The following is a 22576-nucleotide window of genomic DNA, read 5'->3' as shown; positions in this document are numbered from 1 at the left end:
AGAACATTGATAATAGCAAATGAACTGCAAACTGAAAGAAGAATTGGCATTGTATCTAGTGTTAGTGAAAAGGACATTGTATTGTACTGAAATCTTCAATATAAGTCTTTCATAGAAAGGAAACTACAATCCGCTCTTGACTTCTACATCTTTAATTGTTTTTTTGCAATGTTGGAAGGTGGATTTTAATGGCTGTTATTTCTTTGTGATGTCTAAAAAACAGGAACAAAGTTGGAAGATTAGGAAGAAATGTGACCTAAATGAATATTTCTCTTTCTCAGTCAAGAGATACATGATAACCTTTTATTTCTTAATTTAATGAATTCTTTTCATTAGCATCTATGTTGCTAGGAAAATGAGGCCTTTTGACTGTATTTGTGGTGATTGAGGAGTTCTGCTACTAAACTGTAAGCACCATCAAACACAGAAATGGCCCAATCGTGTTTGTTATTTCTTTCCCTCCCTTTCCTCACTCCCCAAGGAGTTATTTCTGGTATGAGTTTAGGAAATTTAACTCGATATAGTGCCCTTATATCCAAAAATTCTGGATTTTGACTGCATGTGAATGTAGAGCAATTGCCCATGATTGTGTGTCTGTGTCTAGCTGCCCTACTAGCTAATGTTAGCAACACTCATCTGGTACAGGGATCCTCCTCTGTGTGTTTTAAGTATTTGGATATTTCTTTTAAACATCTAAATAATGAACAGTTTTGACTCTTTATAATACTTTCACTGCAAAGCATTGTTTTTACTTTAGTGGCATATCATGGCAGCTGTACACAAATGGGTGGAATTTTATGGATCAATAATGGAGTAGAAAAAGCAGGCCTGACATGCATCCAGCAGTTTGATGGTATAAAATAGTATAAACTGATCTATTTTCAGGTGTGTGTAGGGTATTCCAAAAATTAATGCCTGTCAGAAAATAAGTGTTCATGGCACAGTCATTAGAATATTTCTTGGTATCTTTTTAAAATCAAATTCTATATGTGATGAGCCCATAAACCTAGTGGTAAATCTCATATTGCCATAGGAGAATTCTTCAATTTTTTCCAATTTATCTGTCTGTTAGACTTTTTTTTTCCAGATGTCAAATCCTTTTCCAAAGGAGTCTATACTGTGATTCCAACCCTGAAGAAAAATGAATAACAAAGTCCACACATTGTGTAAACATTTCCAATGTTTCCTGTAATTTAACACTAGTACAATGTTTTGAAATTTAGCCTATGCTCAATTTTATCAAGACTTCCATTTTATTTGTTTTAAAGAATGATGTATTATAATACACAAAAAAACCCCAACCCTGTTGAAACAAAGCTTTGTGGAATGAGTTTAGGCAAGATTAGATATGTGTATACATACATGTTATGAAAGCAGGACACACTTCTGGTTTTTAGTAGAGAAACTGAACATGGAATTTCAGCATTTCCCTATCTGAGCTTTTGGGGCCAAGCAAAAAGGCAGCCACAGAGCTGATGGAAAGGCAAAGTTGTGCTAATGGAAAGAGGGAAGGAGGGAAAGTATCAAGGAATGACCAGGAAGCCTATCAAAATGCACTTGATGAACAGGACACTTTTGGCCTCTCTAAACTTGGATGCTGGTTACTTCCATCACTGGTATGATGACAGGTGTGTTTACAGCTGGGCTATAAGGCATATTAAGGAGCTAATCTAATTGAAAGTAAGGAGAGGAGGAAAGAGAATGGAAGAGAATAAGATGTGTTTGGAAAATACTACCAAGGTTGGTTTGCAAGGTTATTTACTACAAATTAAAAAATGTGTCATGAAAATAGATGCTTGTTTTTCAATGTCATGAGTTAGCATTGTTCTGTGCACTTGGCAGCTGGAAATGCAGGAAGGGAGTAAAGAATTTGGTTTTCTTCATAGGCAGGGTTTGGTAGAACAAGATAGTCCAAAACCGTGGTAGGTCACAGACCAAATCCTAAGAGGCTATCCTCAACTGTGAGGAATCTCTACATTTTGTTTAATTTTGTTCCCAGTAATGGGAACATGGGAATATAAATATTTGAGCAATTAATGAAGCATTTTGAAGTTTGTTGGATTATTCATGTGATAATGCAGTGACTTCTAGAGACTGACAAATTATATTAACAGAATGGAAAAGTAAAACAAACAAACCAAACAAACCACAAAAAATAACACCAAAAATGAAGCACAAACAAGCAAACAAAAAACCCAAAAAACCAAACCAAAACCAAACAAAAAAAGTAGGCAAATCCTGAGTACAAAATAAATGGATTTGGTATTCCTGAAACGTGGAAGGCAAAAGCCAAATATTTGTAAAAAAATTTAATTCTCTCCTCTGAATTAGTTGTCCTAAGTAAAAGGAATACAGTGAGAAGCATGAGTACTACTGACTGGTGTTTTTTTCAGCAGTAAAATATAAACAAGAATACCTGCTCTGATGGGATCACATGACAGTCACTGGTACCTTGCAGATACATAAATAGGTAAGGCAGAGTAAAAAATTTCTTGTGATTTAGATGCCAGAAAATCCTGATGGTTCAACAAGGTAATTTGGAGTAAAGAATGGCTGCAAACAGCAGTGCTTTTACAAGGATTGGAGTTGTAGTTGAAGGAGGGAGCCCCTTTATATCCTTAAATGGAGACAGCCTTTGCAGAAATAGGGGATGTAATTTTTCAAATACAGGAAAGAGATAGAGTTTCTGAGCTGGGCATTTTCCTTGATAAAGCCTCGGACATTAGGCAAAGCAGGTTGGCATGGGTAAGCCTTAGAGTATGTTTCGGGTGTTTGATGGCAGGTATCTGTAGATACTGTTCTGAGAACAGATTATCAACTGAACATTTATTATTAGATTGAGGATACTCTTAATTCATTATTATAGTAGATAGGCTTATGTGGGAGAGGGAGATCCGCCAATTCCTGGTTTGAACTGATTTTATTGTGTTGTAAAGTTATGTGGACTACTGTTACAATTGCATGAATAAAATTTTCATCAGAGAAATTACTGAACAACAGACAGTCCCTAGTCTCCTCTTGGGGCAAAACCAAACAATAGCACAAGTAGTACTTGATTTTTCTAGCAGTCTGGATGGCTGTTTGTTTGGGAATATTTACCCATATTTCTCATGGCCTTCGTTTTAGTTAGGACAACTGGTTCAGAGGATAATTTAATTTTTTTACAAATATTTGTTTGTTGCCTTCCACATTTCCAGGAATATCAAATCTATTCATTTTGTACTCAGGGTTTGCCTACTTTTTTATGTTTATTTTTATTTTTTGTTTGCTTGTTATATCATTGTCCAGAGGAGTGACCAAAGATGTCATTCCTGTGTTTTGTGAATGTTTTGTGGATGCTTGTTCTTCCAGTGTAACAAGTAATTAAATAAATATTCTGAGTTCTCTGCTTATCTTTCTTTTGCTGCATGAAATTTCCTTAACTCTTGAAACCTGTCTTGGCAAAGATTATGGTTGGCATAAGTATTACTTAAGTAGATGATTTGAGTATTACAAGACCATTAAAAGTTACAGACCAGAGGCAGAAGGGATAGGTAGTAGAAACAGAAAAGGAACTGTGAAGCTCCTTGCTAGGAGGGATAGAAATAAATTATTAAAAAAGGGCAAATATGGGTATCAATTGACAAAAGCAGTCTAAACCTAATTATTTGTCTTTGTTATTCTGTCACATTCTTAGGTTAGGTGGTTATTTTTCTGCATCAAATGATGAAACTGATCAATATCAGAATACGAATTATATTTCTGGTCCTCTTATGTGCTGGAATTGTGCTACCTGACCCCAAAGAAAGACAATTGTCACCTGCAGTGGATATCCTAAAGTAACTAGTGCACTATTACCTATGCTCTAAAAAGAAATCGCCACTGTAAAAGAAGTATAACAAATATCTAATTAAAGGCTGATATAATTATTCTTCTGATAGTTTCCTTTAAAAATTTAGAACATGTCCGTTTCATTACTATTTTTTTAGTAGACTGACATAATTGGGTATATTTAGGTATGAAATAATGAAGTTAATAAGTACACCTAAACAAAAATTATATGATAATGGGTGAGGAGTGGAAAGAAGTCCTAGTTCTGAAGAACAGATTATGTACTTGACCAGTCTTTCTCCACTTACCTGACTCACTTTCTGCTTGTGTTTTTATGGTAGGGACTTGTGACCTTTCTGTGTGTATTTTAGCATTAAAATGTCTTAAGGAAAAAAGCTACTGGACCAGAAGGCTTAGAACTAAGCCTGTAGGAGCAGTTTGAGTGCTAGCACTAAGCATATCTGTTCACTGAGTTTCATTTTCCCCATCTGCAAAATGGTATTAACATTATCTGTAAAATACCTTATGGTCTGCACGTAAAAGTGCTCTCTGAGAGCAGATGACATTAATGTTCTTGATAGCGTCTATTTCCTGTAATGTACAAATTTTATTCGACACAGCATCATAACATTTAGTTTAGCACTGTTCTGCCAGCCGGTTTTCTCTGTCACTGTTGCATTTCCCTCTACAGAATATGAAAATCTCCTACAGTGCTCCTAAGAGTGGATTGTACTAATGGCACCTGGCAAAACTGCCTTCACAGTGCGTGGCAAATCATTGGGAAAATGTGTGTAGCAGTAATCACTAATCCCACCTTTCCTCTACTAGGATCGCTTTTTATAAACCTGTGTATTTTGATAAAGTTTTCATGAATAAGAAGTCATCTTTTCATGCCTTCCCAACACATAAGTGTTTTAGGGTAAATAAGAAGCCCAGTAGCTCTTGACTAACATTACCAGGACGAGGCAGGTCTTCCTGAAAGGTGAAAAACAGATTCTTCATTTTTCCTGTGAACTCACTGCCATGCACTCCTTGTTTTTACAGGAGAAAAGCCAATTATTTTTTGTATATCAGAGTTGGTTACAGATTCAGTTTTAGGAGCTTAATTCCAACTAAGTTAATTAAAAATCATGCAGATTAGTGGTCTATCACATTTAGATGTATGTTGTGTTTTGCTGTTTAAAAAATAACCAATTGTCTTTCTCTCCACTGCAGTTACCTGAACTTCGCTTGATGTCTTGTTCATACTCTATTCACTCTGGTACATGATGGGGAAAGTTAGATTATTTTCTTTATCTGCTTGTGTGCATTAGCAATAGGCCTACTTAATTGCAGCTTTCATCCCTGTTTTGCTGGAAGATCAGCTCGCCTGCATTACTTAAGCCACAGTAATTTAAATGTGCCAATACAGCTCTGGATCTAGTAGCACAGATAACAATGACAAGAGGGCAAAAATATCTTCAGAATATATTTAACCTATGATTGTCAGTATTTCCAAGTTCTTTCTCCCTTGTATAGTTTGAAGTTGGCTTTAGAGAAGGAATAATTTGAAAGGAAAAGTAGTTTGGAGGGGAGTAAATAAAATGCTAAGATCTTAGCCATAGCAAAATCAGTTTTGCCCTAACAATTTGTTTCCTGCTTTTTAAAGTGATTTCATAATTTTTCACCTCAAGTGATGAAGGATACTGATCAGATTATTTTTAGCCTCGAGCATTCAGAAAATAATGTATTTTGCTCCCATAATATTTGGCTTTAAATATCATAGGTTTTTAAAAGTTCAGTATAGTGAAGTGATGCTTTCAGGATTTTCATTCCTTTACTGTAGAAACCTATTGACTGTGGATTTTTTGTATAACTTATAATTGAAAAAATAGCTTTTTTTTTCCTTAAGATATGTGGTGTTATGCAAGTAATAGGAATTTAGTTAAAACTGGAAAATGCAACAAAATAAGTAAACCAAGAATCATTAAGTCCACCTACCAGTGATAGCAAGTTAGAAGGAGCTAGTGAAAGGCTTTGTTGTATTCCCAACTTTAGCTAAGTGGCTAATAAGAAATTTACTGGCATGAAATATTGCAGGTGAAATTGGAAAGGAGTGGTAGACTGAGTGGTTTTGCTGGGGAGGGGGTTAGAGTAACTGCAAAAGCAGTGGTACTACAAGGAAGATTGCTATGTAAGAATCAAGAAGGAGTCTGGAGCTGATAGGATAGAAATTAATTATTATTATATGCCCTGTGGTTGAAATTCACAAAGACAGGTGAGCTAGGGTGCTCTAAGATTAAATGTAAAAATGTCAGGATTTATTGAGGCTTGGACTAAGGAGGACTGAAAACTAGACCTACTGCTGAGTATCCATGAGCCTCCAGGTTGTTAATTCGGGAGACTGGATTAATGGTAGTGAAAGCACTGCTGGGATGATAGCAAGGAGGTGTCACAGGTGTTGGGGGAGCCCTACCATGGCTTCACCAGAAGATACTCGGAAGCCTTCTTTGACCTTATGGGTTCAACTGGAAGCTGTTGTATGAGGCTGGAAGACTCAATGCAAAAGCAGGAGAGGGAAAGACTGGAGTTAGTATTTTCTAGTTTGAAGGTATTGTGGTAATCTTGCTTTTCTTAAATGACTTAGATTGTACTTTGATTGGTTCATGTCGTGCAGGTTTTGAAACCTGCAGAGCTGAAGTTAAAGAAAGAAACCACCTCTGTACAACAGCATCTTTGATTTTTTATATGGAACTTAATTCAGTCTTGTTGTAATTCCAACTCCAATCTCTTTTCCTTCCATCTAGGCCATGTGTTTATACAGCGGGATCACCAATAAACAACAGAGCCCTCTTCCCATGCCAAGAACCACCTATTGCCTTGTCAACATGGCAAGCCTCAGTCCGAGCAGCTTCAGGCTTTGTTGTGTTAATGAGTGGTGAAAACTCAGCAGAACCAGTCCAGCTTCGAGAAGGTGAAATATATTTTTTAAGGCAAATTATTTTCAGTACTTTTATAATTAGAAATCAAGCTTAGTAAGTACATGATTTGTTAAAGAATGAATTTCCTAACCTTAAAAACACTTTAATGTCTCTCTGTAATCTGTGGAAAAGTTCCCTGCTCAAGGCCTCAGCATAACTTCATAAGTATTCAAAGTGTCTACATTTCTGCATTTCACTGTGCTGCTTAGCTTTCCCCCCCCACTGTGTCTCCAAACCGATTTAACTTTTCATAAATTTGCTTTATTTTAATCACAGTGTACTTGAGTTTTGTAGAGGGAGTACCTTATGAAGTACCTCTCAACAACTTCAGGCCTTGGTAGATAATTGTCTTTCAGTTTTAGTTCTCCAGTCCGAGCATAGTTCAGCATGTGATCAGAAGCAGCCATTGTGTCATAACTGTTGCCTGGAATACATGGAATAGCTGAAGAATATCAGTTCAGTGCCCTGAAATCTGATCTCTGTGGGGGTTTTTACATTGATAAAACATACCTTTTTCAACAGTAAGCAAATAAGCATTTCTTCTGTGTTGATTATACTTTATTATTTAAATTTCTTTCATGGAGAAGGAAGTTTTTAAGTCTTGTATGTATATATAATGAAGTATGTCTTGTTCTCATAAGTTTTGATATATTCTATAAAACTGGGTCAGTATTTTCTAGTGTGAATAGTCTGATGATAAGTAGCATATAAGAAAAGGTTAGAATGACGCTTTTCTAGGGAAAATATCTTTTCCCCTTTAAATAGGCAGGTTTATTCTTGAGTGGAAAAAAAAAAGAGAAAGTCTCCTTGATTTGAGAATCATCAGTGAGTTTATTTTCATGGAATTGTCTGGTTATATTTGGCTGTATATGAGACTCTGAGGCTTGTTTCAGCTGCTGAAATATGGAAAACTGCCATGATTAGCTGCTCAGCTCCTTTGGAGAATAATATGTTCCTGTCTCAGCATTGAGAAAGCAAGAACATTCTTGACTTGCTAGGATAACAGTTTTTCCATCAGTGTTTAACTAGTTTAATGAGAGACCCTCATTGTCTTGCTTACATACAGCTGGAAATGAAAAACCAGCAAGCTGTTTGGAATTGTAAAAATTTGCAAAACTAATACAGATGCAAAAAGGGAAAGGAGTAATATTCTGAGGAATATTGTGTAAATGCTAATGTAAAGCCTTGAATAAATTCTTAATGCATTTAGGACTACAAATACAGTTCATGAGTTTAATTAATAGGACTATTAAGAGTTAAAAAGTTTGAAATGTTCTGTTGTTTTAAATAGCCTGTGCATAACCTAAATAACATAGATATATATGGTTGTTTGGGAATTCTGGAAGGTACATGAAGTGTATCCAACGTAAAATTTTGTCTTTAGAGACACCAGAAGGCCTTTCAAGGCCTAAAAATTGAAATAAGTTTGCCAAGTTGTTTACATACAGTATGCTATTGCTGTGCTGCATATTTATAAAATTATACATAACTGACAGAATAATAAAATCTGACTTATAAAAATGCAATTTATTGGAAAGAACTAACATTTTGGTAAACGGTTGTGAATAAATTTATTCTGAATAGAATTACAAGTTAGCAGAATAATTTTTTCCTTTAAAAGTCATATTTAAAACCAGTATGCAGGCAGACAGTAAGTGAACAGCAAGCAAAGTTGATTCCTTCAAGTTTTTAGAGAGCTGCATTCTGCTTTACAGGCACACATCTCTACATGTACAGATGCAGTAATCCAGTGTATAGCTGGGCTAGATGTACTCTCATATGCAGATTCCTCATTTACCACTTGTATTTGCAGGTCTTGACAAGAGTCTGTATTTCCTCCCATATGTGCCATTTTTGCATTCTGCCTCCTACAAAACTGTTTGATCTTGTCTTTTGAGATAGAGGGAGGCCATGTTTGTTTGAGAATAGTGATGGAATACTTACACAAGTAGAAGTGTGCACATTTGAGTATGATCAAAAGTACGTAAAGTACTTTGCATTCTTCATGGAGCATTTAGAGAAGAGTTGATCAGAAAAATGCATGCCCTTTGGGAAAAAGCTTGACAGGGAGCACTACATGTATGTGTAATGTGAGCCATTTAAACATTAGACTTACTTTTCTACACTTCTTTTATTTTTACATTACTTTACTGTAACACATAGAAGCTGCAAATACAGTTAGTCACAAATACCTTTCTATTTGTTCAATTCATATTCAAGAAGTAGATATGCAGCCATTAAGTGTGAAATAGACTGGCTTGTTTATCCTGTGCTTATTCTATTGCTATGTAATCCTTGATCTTGTTTTGACATCTGCTCTAAATGTGGGTAGTATACTGGTACTGAGGAAAAATGCAGTGCTAGAAGAGCCACTTCTCCTGTGAGGTAGTTAGCAGCAACAACAGTTGCCTTTGCTTGTGCTCGTCGCTTTCCACAAGGCAAAACAAAAGAGTGCAGTACTTGTGTTTGTTGGTTGATCTCCAGCTTGTGTCAGGGACTACAGCAGGGTAGTTGAGAGCTTGTCATATGCTACTCATCCCCCTGAGCCTGTGCTGAACTAATGCTCTGGCATGAATGTGAGAGACCTCTGTGGGAATTCTGGTTTTCAGATGAGATCAAAACATTCCTACAATTTACAAAGCATTTCAGAAAGATGGAGGGCTCCTAATCCTGGTGCTCCAGCGAAGGAGTAGTTTCTACATAACTACTTATTTAACTGCATGTTTATGCATTAGCACTAGCTCTTACCTCATATATCTATTGCTGTGCAGGGCTATCTCTCTCTCCTTTTCCATAGAGGTAGTTGAACTTTGTGGGTTTTAGTAAATAGTAAACATCATTTGTATTTGTGTTAGTACAAACTATTTGACAAAAAATATGCTGGTAAGTAAAAAAGTTCATAATGTTCTTGCATCTGGAATTAACCGATATAGCTTTGGCTTTTTTTTTTTTTTCCAGTTATAATGAACTCTGCAGGACTCAAATGATTTTAATGATCTCAAAGATAGCTGAATGCATTAAAAATTCTAGGAAGCAATTACATCATTCATCATTATTATTTCAAGTATGAGAAATAAACGATCTTTAAATTGTTCTTTTGCACAATTATAAATAGATTAATATTTCCTGCTCCTGTTAAACATTTGCATGGAAAATTTTTCACCTTCAACTCATAGAATGGGTGATTGTTGCTGCATGGTTAGTGCACTTATGACACAATAGATTTTCTTTGCAGAACTGAAGAAAAAATATTTTCAAAATTATGGGCAGAGAAAATAACAAAATGCTTTGAAAATATTATAATTGCCTAAAGTAATTATGTATTGGAATCAAGATTTTTTAAAAATTACAAGTAGAAGGACTAGGATGATCTACTTTATTTTTCCCATGGACTAACCCCAACCCAAACTCTTGTTTTTCCCGGTGTGTCCTTGCTTAGTCTGAAGATGTTTTTATGGTACAAAATGTTGTGTTTGGTAAGGAAGGCCACATCCCTGTTTCAGCTGCACTGTTTTCTGTTATCCTAGAGATGGAGCTGTCTCCAAGGCTGACACTGAAAAGCACGGTGCAGCCAGAGGACAGGGTGAGCTTCAAAAAGGGGTTGTGTGGAGCTTGTGATCCCAATCTATGTGCTAGGATACATCATAGGATACAGATGAAGGAAAACAAAACAAAGCCCACTGACATAAAGACCATGTAAGGAAGGAAGTGAAGTTATGGGAGAGGTCAGGCTGAAAGACAATCTTACCAGTAGTGAGAGAAGACACACGGTCAGTGAGTTAGTTAAGCTGTCTTTGAAACAGCTGCTTCATAGTTCTCTCCAGAGATAACTTCCGCCAGTAAAAAGACTGTTTCAGTCACTGATCAGCAAATGCACTATTTTCCAGTCTGAAGGATTCTATAGTTCTGTAGAGAGAACTCACTTGTCATGCCCGTGCATGTGATTTCAGTCAATAACTGTAGGATAAATATATAGGTGTTCTACATAGCTCTTGAGTATGAATACAGAAGGTATCAAAAAGCACTGCAGGAAATGGACTGAGACCTGGGTAGATACGCAGAGACATCACAAAACTTGGATCTTGCTCTGGGAGGATCCACAGTTCACATGATTTCTAAAATCCTTGCAAAGTGAAGGGGGCTTTGGTACCTTCACATTTTCTGCATTGAGTCAGCTCTAAATGGCATGAGTTCATTGCTAATTTGTATAAATTTCTGAATGCAGTACATGCTGTTCTTCTCTCTGGACTGCTAATTTGATTGCCATTCCTTTTAGATATTCTGTTCAAGCTGTTTGTGGAGTCCTCTTTAGAAAAAAACCCTATTGCTTGCTCTAGCCTGTCTTACTAAACTTGTTTCTCACTGTAACCCTCTCTGATCTCTGTTTGCATAGTACAGGCCAACACCCTTTCCTTTTAGACAATCTTACAGTTGTGGGAGTTTTCTCCTTTATATCCCATGCCATTTGGAACAGTTTTCTGTAACTGCTTTTTGCCTTCCATGCTTTTTTCGTAACATAGTTGAAGATACATGACAGTTTTTCAATTACAATTTTCTTTGGTGTTATTTAATTCTTAAGATTTTACAGTTAACTTTTATATAACTTTAGCTTTTTACATAACTGCATGGAGCATTTTGTAATGCTTTATAGCATTTAGATGCAACACTAAGTGCAGAACCTCTGAGTCTTGTCCTGTGTGTATGCAAGTTAATGGCAAAGTTGTTACTAACTACAGTGTGTGCAGTCTTGGGCCTCTAGCACAGTGTCTATCAATGAAAGTCTGTACATCAGGAATTTGGTATTCTGAAGTAATATATTATTGCTGCTCTGGATAACCTTTATCTCTAAAGATGGCATTTGCTTTTCTGGGCTTATTTGAAGCTTTGTGAAGTTAATAATAATGGAAAAAAAAAAGGGTGGAGTGAAATTTGGCAACGTTATCCTCCTTATTCTTAATATATTTGGAGCAAATAAATCCATTCTGCTTACATACTGACAGGAGATTAGGAAAATTATAGGAGTGATATATGTTCACCTGACAGTATTGACAAAAGTCTTTTGATGGTGAATGTTGCCTAAAGTGGAATGGGATGAAGGAGTATAAGTGCTTTCTAGTGCATGTAAGAGGCAAAGACTTTATCTGCCTCTCAGAAGACTTCACAAATGCTATTGTTTTGTTATACTAAATAGAAGGTGGAAAACTTGTTGAGGCTAAACAACAGATTTTCTTCTTTGTCCTTCCTTTGGACCTTTTTTGGTCATTAAGGTAGGAATGCAAGTGATGCTTTGCAGCAATTGTCTGTTTCCTTTCCTCTATGCCTTGTGGTCTCCACTTAGTTGTGGTTTTTTATTTTTTCTTCCCTTTTGGTAGTGTTTCATAGCCCTAGTCAGAATACTTTTGCAAAAGATCAGGTACTGAGGTTCTCTCAAAATAACTGAAGTTTGTGTGTTTCCACCGTTGCCCTAGCTACAGACATTTGCACATGATTCATCAGATTGTAACTCATACTAGGCATTTTTCAAGAGAATTAATCTATTAGTATGGTGTAGTAACTGTATTATGATCATAAATGAATACATGCGATTCTTAAACTATATCTTTTTAAAGGGACAAACAGAAAATTTAAGCAACATTTGTATTAATGAAAAGTACACTGTTCTAAAACATCCTCCACCTTATAAAAATGTGTTTGTACATACAAATCCTATATCATGCTCCTTGTCTCCCCACATTGTGTTCCTATTATGATAAAACTTAGTGTATTTGTACTTTCTAATAGATTTTTGTCTTGTTTTAGAACCTTCTTGGGGTAACAGGACCAAATTGCTGACTTAGGTAACATCTCATCTGAGTCTAAACTTAGATTTCTTACTGCCTGGTTGACATATTTTGGACCTCAAATAGCTGGGTGCAATTCACAAGCGTTAGTGTTATTTGTTAAAACTTGTCTATCAGTTTGGTACTACCCAGAACACAAAGGAAAGGTTTTGGGTTGTGTGAGATAATGCAAACAAGACAACAAAAGATGGTAGATACAAGGTTGAAAGAGTTTAATTTTAATATTGTGTGTGTGTGTATGTATTTAAAGGTGTTACTAGATTTCATGTCTGATGTAATTGTTAGGTGATAACAGTACAATTATTTTAAGTTGCATTAGTAACATCCCACTTATGGATGATTTATTTACAGTTAAAGACAGCAGCAGTTAGAGCAAAGTTAGAGCACAGAATCCATGGTGGTTATACACAACTGTTCTTATATGTCTCAGTGCAACTATTTTTATTTCCTCCACAAAATAACCAGGATGTAAGGTGGGAGGTTTGGCCCAAAATCTCAAGTACATGAAAATGTCAAGTATCTAACATGTGCTGTAAGACTCATGAGTCTGTACAAACATTCTTTTGTTTGCAGGTATGTTGAGCTGGTACTACTATGTGTCTATGCCGATGCCAGCATCCACCTTCACTATTGCTGTGGGGTGCTGGCAGGAAGTTAAACAGCAGTCCTTCAAACAAACAGCTGCTATTGAGACAAACACTGAGTTTTCCTTGCCGTCATCACAAACTGATTTCAGGTTGGTGTTTATAATATTATTGAAAAATTATATGTATGGGTGGCATTTCCATTTACTCTGGGGAATGTGAAAATGAGTCATATTAGCACAGGGATCAAAATAGAACTTGTTTAATCAGAACGGAAAAATCTTGACAGGAAAATAATTCCAAAGGCATTATTTCATGGGAGTGGTTCTTTTTATGTGAAAACGATCTGCTTAATGGGCAACAGGGTTTGTAAACTCCACTGTCCACTGCATTTGTATCCTATATCCTTAACACTCTGCTGCAACAGTGCCAGATGCTGTCTTGTTTCTTAAAATACTTGACTCAGTCCATTCTGGATACCTAATGACTCCTGCTACAATATTGCAAAAATAGTTTTTTGTTTTGCTTTAGTCTCATTGCAGTTAGAGCTGGCCTGTGCAGTGGTTTGCCTGGGTTGATGAAATGGTGTAATGACCAGGTTCCTGAAAGATCTAGTACAGTGGTTCCATAAAACAGAGTTGGACCAATGATTCTTAGCTCTTTTTGACCAAACTAGTAAAAATGTAATTATTTTGGATACATCTATTCCTCCTCCCAGTCTAATCAAAATTCACTGAGTTTGAATTATTACAGAGTGATGGATAAGCAAAGTAATTTATGCCTGAAGATAAGATTTGAAGATAGAAAACAAGTTTCTGGAAAAATACTGTTTGTTTTCACATGTATTCACCTTAGTTAGCAGAAGTCTCAGACAGGGGATTTGATTTCCTCATATATTACTCTCAGCTTTTCAAATTCATATCATAGCATCACAGAATAAGCCAGGTTGTAATGGACCTTGAAAGTTCATCTAGTCTATTCTTCCATGGGAGGGAGCTTAGATGAAGATACCTAGCACCCACTGGCCCTTGTCTTGGCTATGTGGCTCCTTGTAAAGAGAGCGACTCTGTGCCCTTTGTAGATGCCCTTCAAGTACTGAAATACTGTAATGAGGTCCTCTTTCCCCTTCCCTGAAAAGGCCTAGCTCCTTCTGTCTTTCCTGACAGGGGAGGTTCTGCAGCCCCTTGTTTGTTTTTGTGTCTTCCTTGAACTGTGAGTACAAGGAGGAGATGTGATGCCTCAGGTGCTGCTGGACAAGCTCTGTTCAGAGAGTGGTGATCCCTATGTCCCTCTGCCAGCAATGTCCCTGCTGCTGCAGCCCAGGATCTGATTTGCCTTCATAGCTGCAGTGTCACACCAGTTACTTGGTTCAAGCCATTGTCCCCTGAACGTCTGTGTCCCTTTCAGCAAGGCTGTCCCCAGACATGCAGGTCACAGCCTGTGCTGGGCCCTTTGGGGATGTCACCCCAGGAGCAGGGCTGTGCACTTGTCTCTGCTGCACCTCACACTGCTCTTGCAGCTCTACCCTTTCAGCCTGTCCAGGTCTCTGAGATGGTGCTCCCTTCTGATGTGTCCACCTCAACAGCTAACCTGTTGACGGTGCCTTCAAACCCATCAACCAGAATGTTTGCGAAAGTGTTGAGCAGTGTGCAGCCCAACACAATTTCTTGAGGAGCTCCACTTGTGACAGGCTGCCAGCCTTAGTGGAAACCACTGATCACCACTCTCTGAGTGTTGTCTGTGTGTCAGTTTTGTACCCATCTTGCAGACCACCTATCCAGTTTGTATGATGCCAGTTTGTCCAGAGGGCTGTGGGAAACTGTGGCCAGTTTGGCTTTTGCAGAAGTCCAGGCAAACAATGTCCACATCAGCAGGAATTGTTATTTTATTGTGATTTGGGTTCACAGAAGGTGATTTGGGTTATAAGTATTTATGTAACATTTTTCTGTTACTCAGTTCAAAATTTTACTGAAAAAATACTTGTCTTTTATACAGCTGTTTTGAATAACACTTTGTTAGCATTAAAACAGTGAACTACTGAGACTTCGGAACTTGAGGACTTCATATGGATTTTTTTGTTGGAATTTAAAATGAAATTATTCTAATGGCTTGCAGTTTGGCTGATTTTGGTTAAATTAATCTTGAGAATAGGAATTTGCATACTTTATGTAGGATCAGTAAGAAATGCCTGTTCTAATTTTAAAATATTTTATAAGTTTGATGAGCTTCTACAAATTGCTTTGTGTTTATATCTTTGCTACTTATTTGTTTATAGTATGACCACCTCTGCAAAAATAAGATGTAGATGTATTCCTCTCAAAAATACAGCACATTTGACAATAGGAATTTATTGATTTTGGTGCAAAAGATTATTGTGGCTCAGTATTGATAGAACAAATGAAAGTTTCTGGGTTTTTTGTAAAATTTCTGAAAGGAGGGGAATATTTTCGTTATTTTTTTGTGGTGAAAATTAGTGGAAGTTTTAATCAGTGTGATGGTCATAGTTATGAGTTTATCTGTGTGATGGTTATTGGATGAGTTAATTGACACAGTTTGATATATCTGCAGCAGTTAGTGTCAGTGGAAGAAACAGAACTAATGTGTCTTGGGAAAAAAAATGACAAAAAAATACAAAAATCGTCTACAAATGTGGTGTCTGTTGTACACAGACAAAGAGGAGACCCTAAGTGTACAAGGTAGTTTTGCAGTTAGTCAGGACATAAAAATCTGCATCCTTAAAATGTGCTCTTACAGTTATTTCCTGTTAATCTTCAGCTGGGAGTTAGCACAGCAGAGATTGTTGCTTATTTTAGTCAGTGAGACCAGGTAACCAAACCAGCATTATTCACAATAGCAGACACTTCTAGGAAAGGTGTGAAATGGCTAGACAAGCAAATGCTAAGCATATATGTCAGATAAGATAGTGGAAATAAACTCTAGGGCATCAGGAAAAGAAAGGAATTCTTAAAGAAGCTGTTGAAATGTGTAATGTAATTTGTATCCAGGTGCCAGTGAGTTTGACCTCACGAGGCTGTATCAAAGTAAATGTTAAATGGAGCTATGATGTTTATAACTTTTTATCTCCTTGTGGTCATTAAGAAATTGGCAATTTTTATAAGAGAAATGGTGCTAGCTTTCATGTTCCTGCCTAATCTCAATTCTGATAATAAAATAGGAAGTGACATTGTTTTAGAGCAGAAATATACTAGATTAAACTACCCTTAGAAAAAAAAAATTGTGTAGCAACCTATGTGGTTTCTTTACATATGTAGTCAATGAAAGTACTTAAGAGTCCACTTCTTTGACAGAAAGACTTGTGTAAGGTGCTAAAGTGTTAATACTTCAACACAATCTCATCCTTTTCTACATGTTGTCATTTTGTTTTCTGTGTCAGCATGATCTTCCAAGCATAAGTGCTTTGGGCAATGCTAGGTGCTTTGCCTGTCGAGGCATAGTAGAACCAGATTAGTTAAACTGAAATTTCAAACCAAGGAGAGGCTGTACACTGTAGAGAACATAGGCTAACCAGTGAAAACATGTAGCTGATTTCTGTTTAGATAAGAATCTATTTGGGCAGATAACTTATTGCGAATGTATATGACTCAGTGTTTAGGAAGGATTTGATCTACCCCTCCATTTTTTTCCAGCTAAAGCTCTAAATATCTTGTAAAAGTACTATTAAATAAGGTTTGGCTTATGTGGTATTATTGAATGTCCAGCATGATAAACCTGACTTGACATCTAGCAGGTTTTTAAACTAAATAATAATAATAATAATAATAATAATAATAATAATAATAATAATAATAATAATAATAATAATAATAATAATAGAAATTCTGGAGAGTTTTAGTAACAACAGAAGAAAATCCCTTCTGGAATTTACATTGTAATTGCACCTAAAATACTTGTGTAAATGTTGTATTAATATATATATATGTAATTTTATTTTCATAGCCAAGTTTGAATAGGAATTTTCTGAGTAAATGTTTTCGTATTCTTATTAGTTCTCTTTACATATACTTTGAGCACTTACTATTTTTATGCATATCTGTTATAAAAACAAGGTGTGACTAGTCTCTTTTTAATTATGAGTTCTACTCAGATGTAGTAGTGAGTGTTTCAAAGTGCTGCACATGTGTGAACAGGGTGAGAATGCAAATTAACTGGTTCTATGGAAATTAATTGTCTTTCTAGTATCTAGAGAATATCCTTGTCTTAGCATAGTCAGCTGTTCACATTTCTGATATCATAATTATTGTTTTCTTTTGTTTTGTTTTGTTTCTTATTGTCAGATGGCATGAAGAAATCTGTGGTCATGTGGAATATCCCTGCCGTTTCCAAAATCCTGCTGCCAGGTTGCAGGCAGTCATTCCTTACAGAGTCTTTGCTCCCTGGTGCCTTATGGAAAGCTGTGAAGAATATTTGCTTCAGCTAATTCCTCAGTGCCTCTCAGCTGCTTATGCCACACTGGGTACCCATCCCTTTTCCAGGCTTGATGTTCTGATAGTTCCTTCCAACTTTTCCAGCCTGGGAATGGCTAGGTAAAGAAACTTCTTTGTATCCAATCTGCTGTATTTTTTAGACTCCTTCTTAGCAGCTAGTTAACAGTGTCAGGTTGCTGTCAATACAAAGTTGCTGTGCTATTTTTTCTTAAACCAAACTTAAAACTCTAGTTCTGACTTCATATGAGTAGGTTTGTTTGCATCCTTTGTGACCTTTAATTCTAACTTTAACAGGGCTCAGGGAAGGAAAATATAAGCTTACTAGAAGTGTGGGTCTGAATTTTTACATTTGTCAAACTGAAGTTCTTTTGTTGGCTCTGTTGATCTAAATACTTGATGTCACTGTCTTGTTTTCTTTTGGCATTGATTTTAGCCCTACGTTTTGATAGAATAGGAGTATGTTAAAATCCAGATCTAGAGTTTCTTCATAAGCATTTCCAGTGTATGAGTTTCTGGTCAAATATGTACCTTCAGAAGCTGAAGGCAAACAGTAAGGATTATATTATCAAGTTTCATAGAATTGTGAAGACTCTCAAGCCAGTTCTCTGAACAGCATCTGTTCCCTCCAGCAATTTGACCATACCACTCAGATTGGTGTTATCAGCAAACTGGCTGTGTGCATTTGATCCCACAGTCTGTGTCACTTAAAAATATATTGATCAGTGCCAGTCCTATTACTGACCCCTGAGAACACCGCTCATCACTGCTCTCCACTTGGACAATGAGCCATTCACCTCAACCCTTCTGAGTGTGGCTGTCTAACCAATTCCATATCCACTGAGTGGATAAAATATCCATAAAATCCATGTCTCTCCAGTTTAGAGACAAAGGTGTTGTGCAGGACAGTGCCCAATGCTTTGCTTTCAAGTAGATGACATCAGTTAATTTTCCCTTGTCCACCACTGTTGTAACTCCATCTTAGAAGGTCACCAAACTTCTCAGGCATGATTTGTCATTAGTGCAGCCATGCTGGCTGTCACCAATCACCTCTTTATCTTTGATGTGCCTTTGCATAGTTTCTAAAAGGATCTGCTCCATGTTTTTGCAGGACCTTGAGGAAAGACTGACTGGCCTGTAGTTCCCCAGATCATCCTTTCTAAAGGGGTTTGTGGTTTTTTTTTTCCAATCAGTGGGAACTTCTCTGATGCCAGTAAGATCATGGCCCTGCAGGCCATGTTGATTCCTCATGCTGCATGCATTAGCATAGCGGCTTTTAAACTGGGCCCTTGAGGAAACTGACTTACTGGCTGCAACTCCTTTGTGCTGCCCTTCAGGCACCCTTGTGCTGACCTGTGACTTCTCTCCAGGCTCTGGGCATCATATGAGCAGGGTGGATTGATGTTCCCCTTCCCCAGCAACTTTAGTGTAAAGCTCTCTTCACCAACCTGGCAAGCCTAGGGCTGAAGATGCTCTTACCCTTCCATGACAGATGGACCCCATCAGCAGGCCAGGTTTTGCAAAGCAAGTCCCATGGTCGAGGTTGCCAAATTCCTCATGTGGCACCAGTCCTATAACCTTTAGCAGATTTGTCAGATTTGACTGGTCCTTTCAAGCTATAGATTTTTTTCCTACATCTTTCCTCTTGCAATCCTCTTTTGGCTTAAAAGTAGAAAATTCCATTGGCACATTAACAATAATATATGGTTTTCAGTAGAAGTTTACTTGGTTTTTAATTTCATTAAGATCTAGGAAACTTAAAACTTTAGCATTCAGTCACCCTCCTCTGTCATACAAGGCTCGTTGCTTTCTAGGTACTTTTTGGGGGTTACTGAGTTTTCAGTGGTAGCTCTTCACTCAATGAAAACATCAAGTTGGTTTGTACACCTATCACAAATTCTCCAGTTCTTTGCCTGGTGGTTTGATTTGGAGTGAGGTGTGGTACTGCGTGCCATATTCTTGAAGCCATATGAAACTTGCTGCTGCTCAGCAATCTTCTGTGACTTCAAAGGCATGGAACTAAAAGGCTGGCACAGGGCCTTGCTAAAACTGAGGAATAAACCAGACATTTAACTTAGCTGTAACATAAGAACAGGGATCTGGGGAGCCATGAAGGACAATACACACAAATAGCTCAAAATCAAAGAGAAAGCAGGTAATGATGTCTGGGCCAAAATTACAGCATACAGTAGGAGAACTCTTCAGAATTTAGTTTTTGAATCTGTCATTATCTGAGTCCAGACTGCATGTTCAGAATACTATAATTGTGTTTTCTTTGTGAAGGAGATGAGAAAAACCTGTGCTTTTATTCCCCTATGCTTCATCTAACCACTGTCAGTTCCAAGCAATCCATATCTTTGAAAATAAGGATGAAGGAATGGGTGTGCATACTTCCTGATGCCTGTCCTTTAACAGTGCATCAAGCCAAGCACATTCCAATTTTTCAAAATTTAACTATTTTAAGAACCAATTTCAGATGTTTAAATGTCAAGTTGTATTTGGACAGGAGATTATTAAGTGACTCATAATAGCTCATTTGTTGTTTTATGTGATTTTTCCAATGGAGGCTTATATGTATATAGCAAGCTACTTAAATGGTTAATTCCTATGCATGCATTGATAATTGCCTAAATTGCTTAAGCTTACAATAAGCTGTGTGCAAAACAACATCAAAACCCACACAATGGAAAAAAAAAAAGTTAGCAATTACCTTGGGTTAAAAAGGTTGCTGTAGTATTTACTTTTTTATCTTCTAGTCTGTCTGTAGCAGTACAAACATAATACAGCATGCCAGCACATAGAAGCTGTTGTTTTGAGAACTCTAATTGGACTCCTGTTTACCAGAGAAGGAAACAGACATGAATTTTAGTCATTATCTGAAGTATTAGGGCTTTACAACATTTGGTACTTTTCTTTGTTCCTGTGTTGATTATACTTACTATGCTTTTCAAATCTCAAAATGCTTCTTATTTAGGAGGGATGCTTCCCCAACATTTTAGATTGTAATGAAATGATGATGAAATGAAATGATGGTTCTTGCACAGAATTATCTAATTACATGTTTTGAACTGTCTATTTCAGTGGCAGCTACTGTGGGTCAGCTGCACTTCTCTTGAAGTCTGACAGATGCATTATAAGCAAAACTGTATTTGAAAGCAAATTCATTGTGTTTTCTGTTCATATTTTCCTGTGTTTTTAATTGGCTGTGGACTTCTGTATGGAAATATATAATAATTGCAATAATTTCCTCTTGCTTCCTACAGATCTTTGAAGATGGAGGATTTAGTTTTGCACACTATAGTTTTTGTACTGTTTTAGTTTAAGTGATTCTGTATAGCTTCTCCTAAATTCATGATAGGAAAAGAGTGACATGGCCTACACATCTTTGTTGGTGATGAACTGTACAAAAATTAAATTAATAAAGAATTGTGGGCCAAATTTAAATAGCTTAAAAGCCTGAGATTCAATGCTTTCTTTAGAATGCTGAGAATCTCATGAACATGTAACTGCAGTTAGTTATCTAATTTTAAGTTCTTTCACTAGCAGAAGAGAGTGAAGGAGTAAAAGGGGCAGGAAAGTGTGTTGGACTGCAAGGCCCTAGAGCATCTGATTAGGCTGTTCATGGAAGAGATCCCTTACCACACGCTACACTGAAAGGTGCATATCATTCATGCACTCAGAGAATAAGAGGTTAAAATTGGGAGATTAAAAGTAGCACTATGTTTTGATGCTGTTGATGATATGGTACTTCCTGAGGAGTTGTCGACCCCGTTGGCACTTAAATATCTGAGGTATTTCACAGTTGCAGATGCTCTCATATGAGCCAGCAGTTACTCACATGAACAGAGCTGAATTTTCAGATGAAAAGTAGTCTGTGTATTCACTGGTTGTTTGGGCTGTTCCAATCAGTTCACTCCCAATCTAGCTTTGTTGATCCTGTTTGAAAACCTAGTGTTCTGATGTCTCTTCTCACTGACCTACAACTTCCTTTCATTTTTTCAGAACCTGAAGACTCTGAATTCCTTGTTCTTTTTCGTTCCCTGAGGAAAAACTTTATTTCAAATATGGAAATTAACTTTTGGCGCCACCTGAGCCTACACTTGAGACTTTGACTCCTCTTGCAGTGTTTTACTGCTTTAGCTTTTTCACAGTCATACCAATCTCTTGTGTTTCTGTGGTGTTAGAAACTGCTTAGCAGCTTTCTACTTCTTCAGAGCAAATGTGCTGCTGTTTATTTTACGCCTCTGAGAACTGTAAGCCTTTGCATTCAGTTGAAATTCGCCTTTTGAAGCAATGTTTTTTAATGGTTTTTTTTTTGTTTCCAGCACACATTGTTTGAATAACATAGCATGGCTGCTTTTTCTGTTTAAATTAATGTGTTAATCTACTAGTTTTGTAGTAACTGCTAGCACAAGGAAATGTTCTTATTCAAGTACTATCTATAAATAACTTTTCTAGGTATATTACATGTTGCTGGGATCTAGAAGAGTGTGATGAAGGAAGTGTCCTTTGGTGTATACCACGCTCCTAGTTTTTTCTTAAACTCTTAGTATTAGTAGTGACTGTGGGATAGATAGACATCTGGTCTAACCTAGTTTATCTGTACTTACAGACAATTTTGCCCAGCAAAGCTAGTGGAACCAGAGAACTTCTGAGCATGATTCTGCCATTTGCAAAAAAGGATCCTAATGTTTCTTGGATCCTAATGTTATTTGAATTCTATTTAGGCTCTAAAATTAGTGGCCTTATTTTCAACTATGCTGGACACCCTTAAAAACCAAATGGTGTTTGATGATGAGAATGCTTGGAATATTTATAAATCAGGTCAGCTTATATAGCTGACTAAATACAGATTTAGCAACCCAGCTTTCAATTTCTGTTCATAAAGATCTCATTCACCTATCCTTTCATGTTAAAAAAATTGTCTTTTGTACATACAA

General features: G+C 36.8%; 1 protein-coding gene across 3 annotated transcripts in view; it reads left to right on the top strand.

The window, feature by feature from the left end:
• The window catches only part of AOPEP (aminopeptidase O (putative)), a 197412-nt gene that overhangs the window by 10457 nt on the left and 164379 nt on the right, over positions 1-22576 (top strand). For all 3 annotated transcript variants that reach the window (XM_058826407.1, XM_058826405.1, XM_058826406.1), the window contains 3 exons: positions 6597-6763; positions 13184-13346; positions 17490-17738. In XM_058826407.1, the coding sequence (XP_058682390.1) occupies positions 6597-6763; positions 13184-13346; positions 17490-17738 (579 nt within the window). The remainder of the gene's footprint in view (positions 1-6596; positions 6764-13183; positions 13347-17489; positions 17739-22576) is intronic.

Source organism: Poecile atricapillus, chromosome Z, assembly GCF_030490865.1.
Source record: "Poecile atricapillus isolate bPoeAtr1 chromosome Z, bPoeAtr1.hap1, whole genome shotgun sequence".
Taxonomy (NCBI): Eukaryota; Metazoa; Chordata; class Aves; order Passeriformes; family Paridae; genus Poecile; species Poecile atricapillus.
The sequence above is the reverse complement of the archived record's forward strand: the minus strand, read 5'-3'. Positions and strand labels throughout refer to the sequence as shown.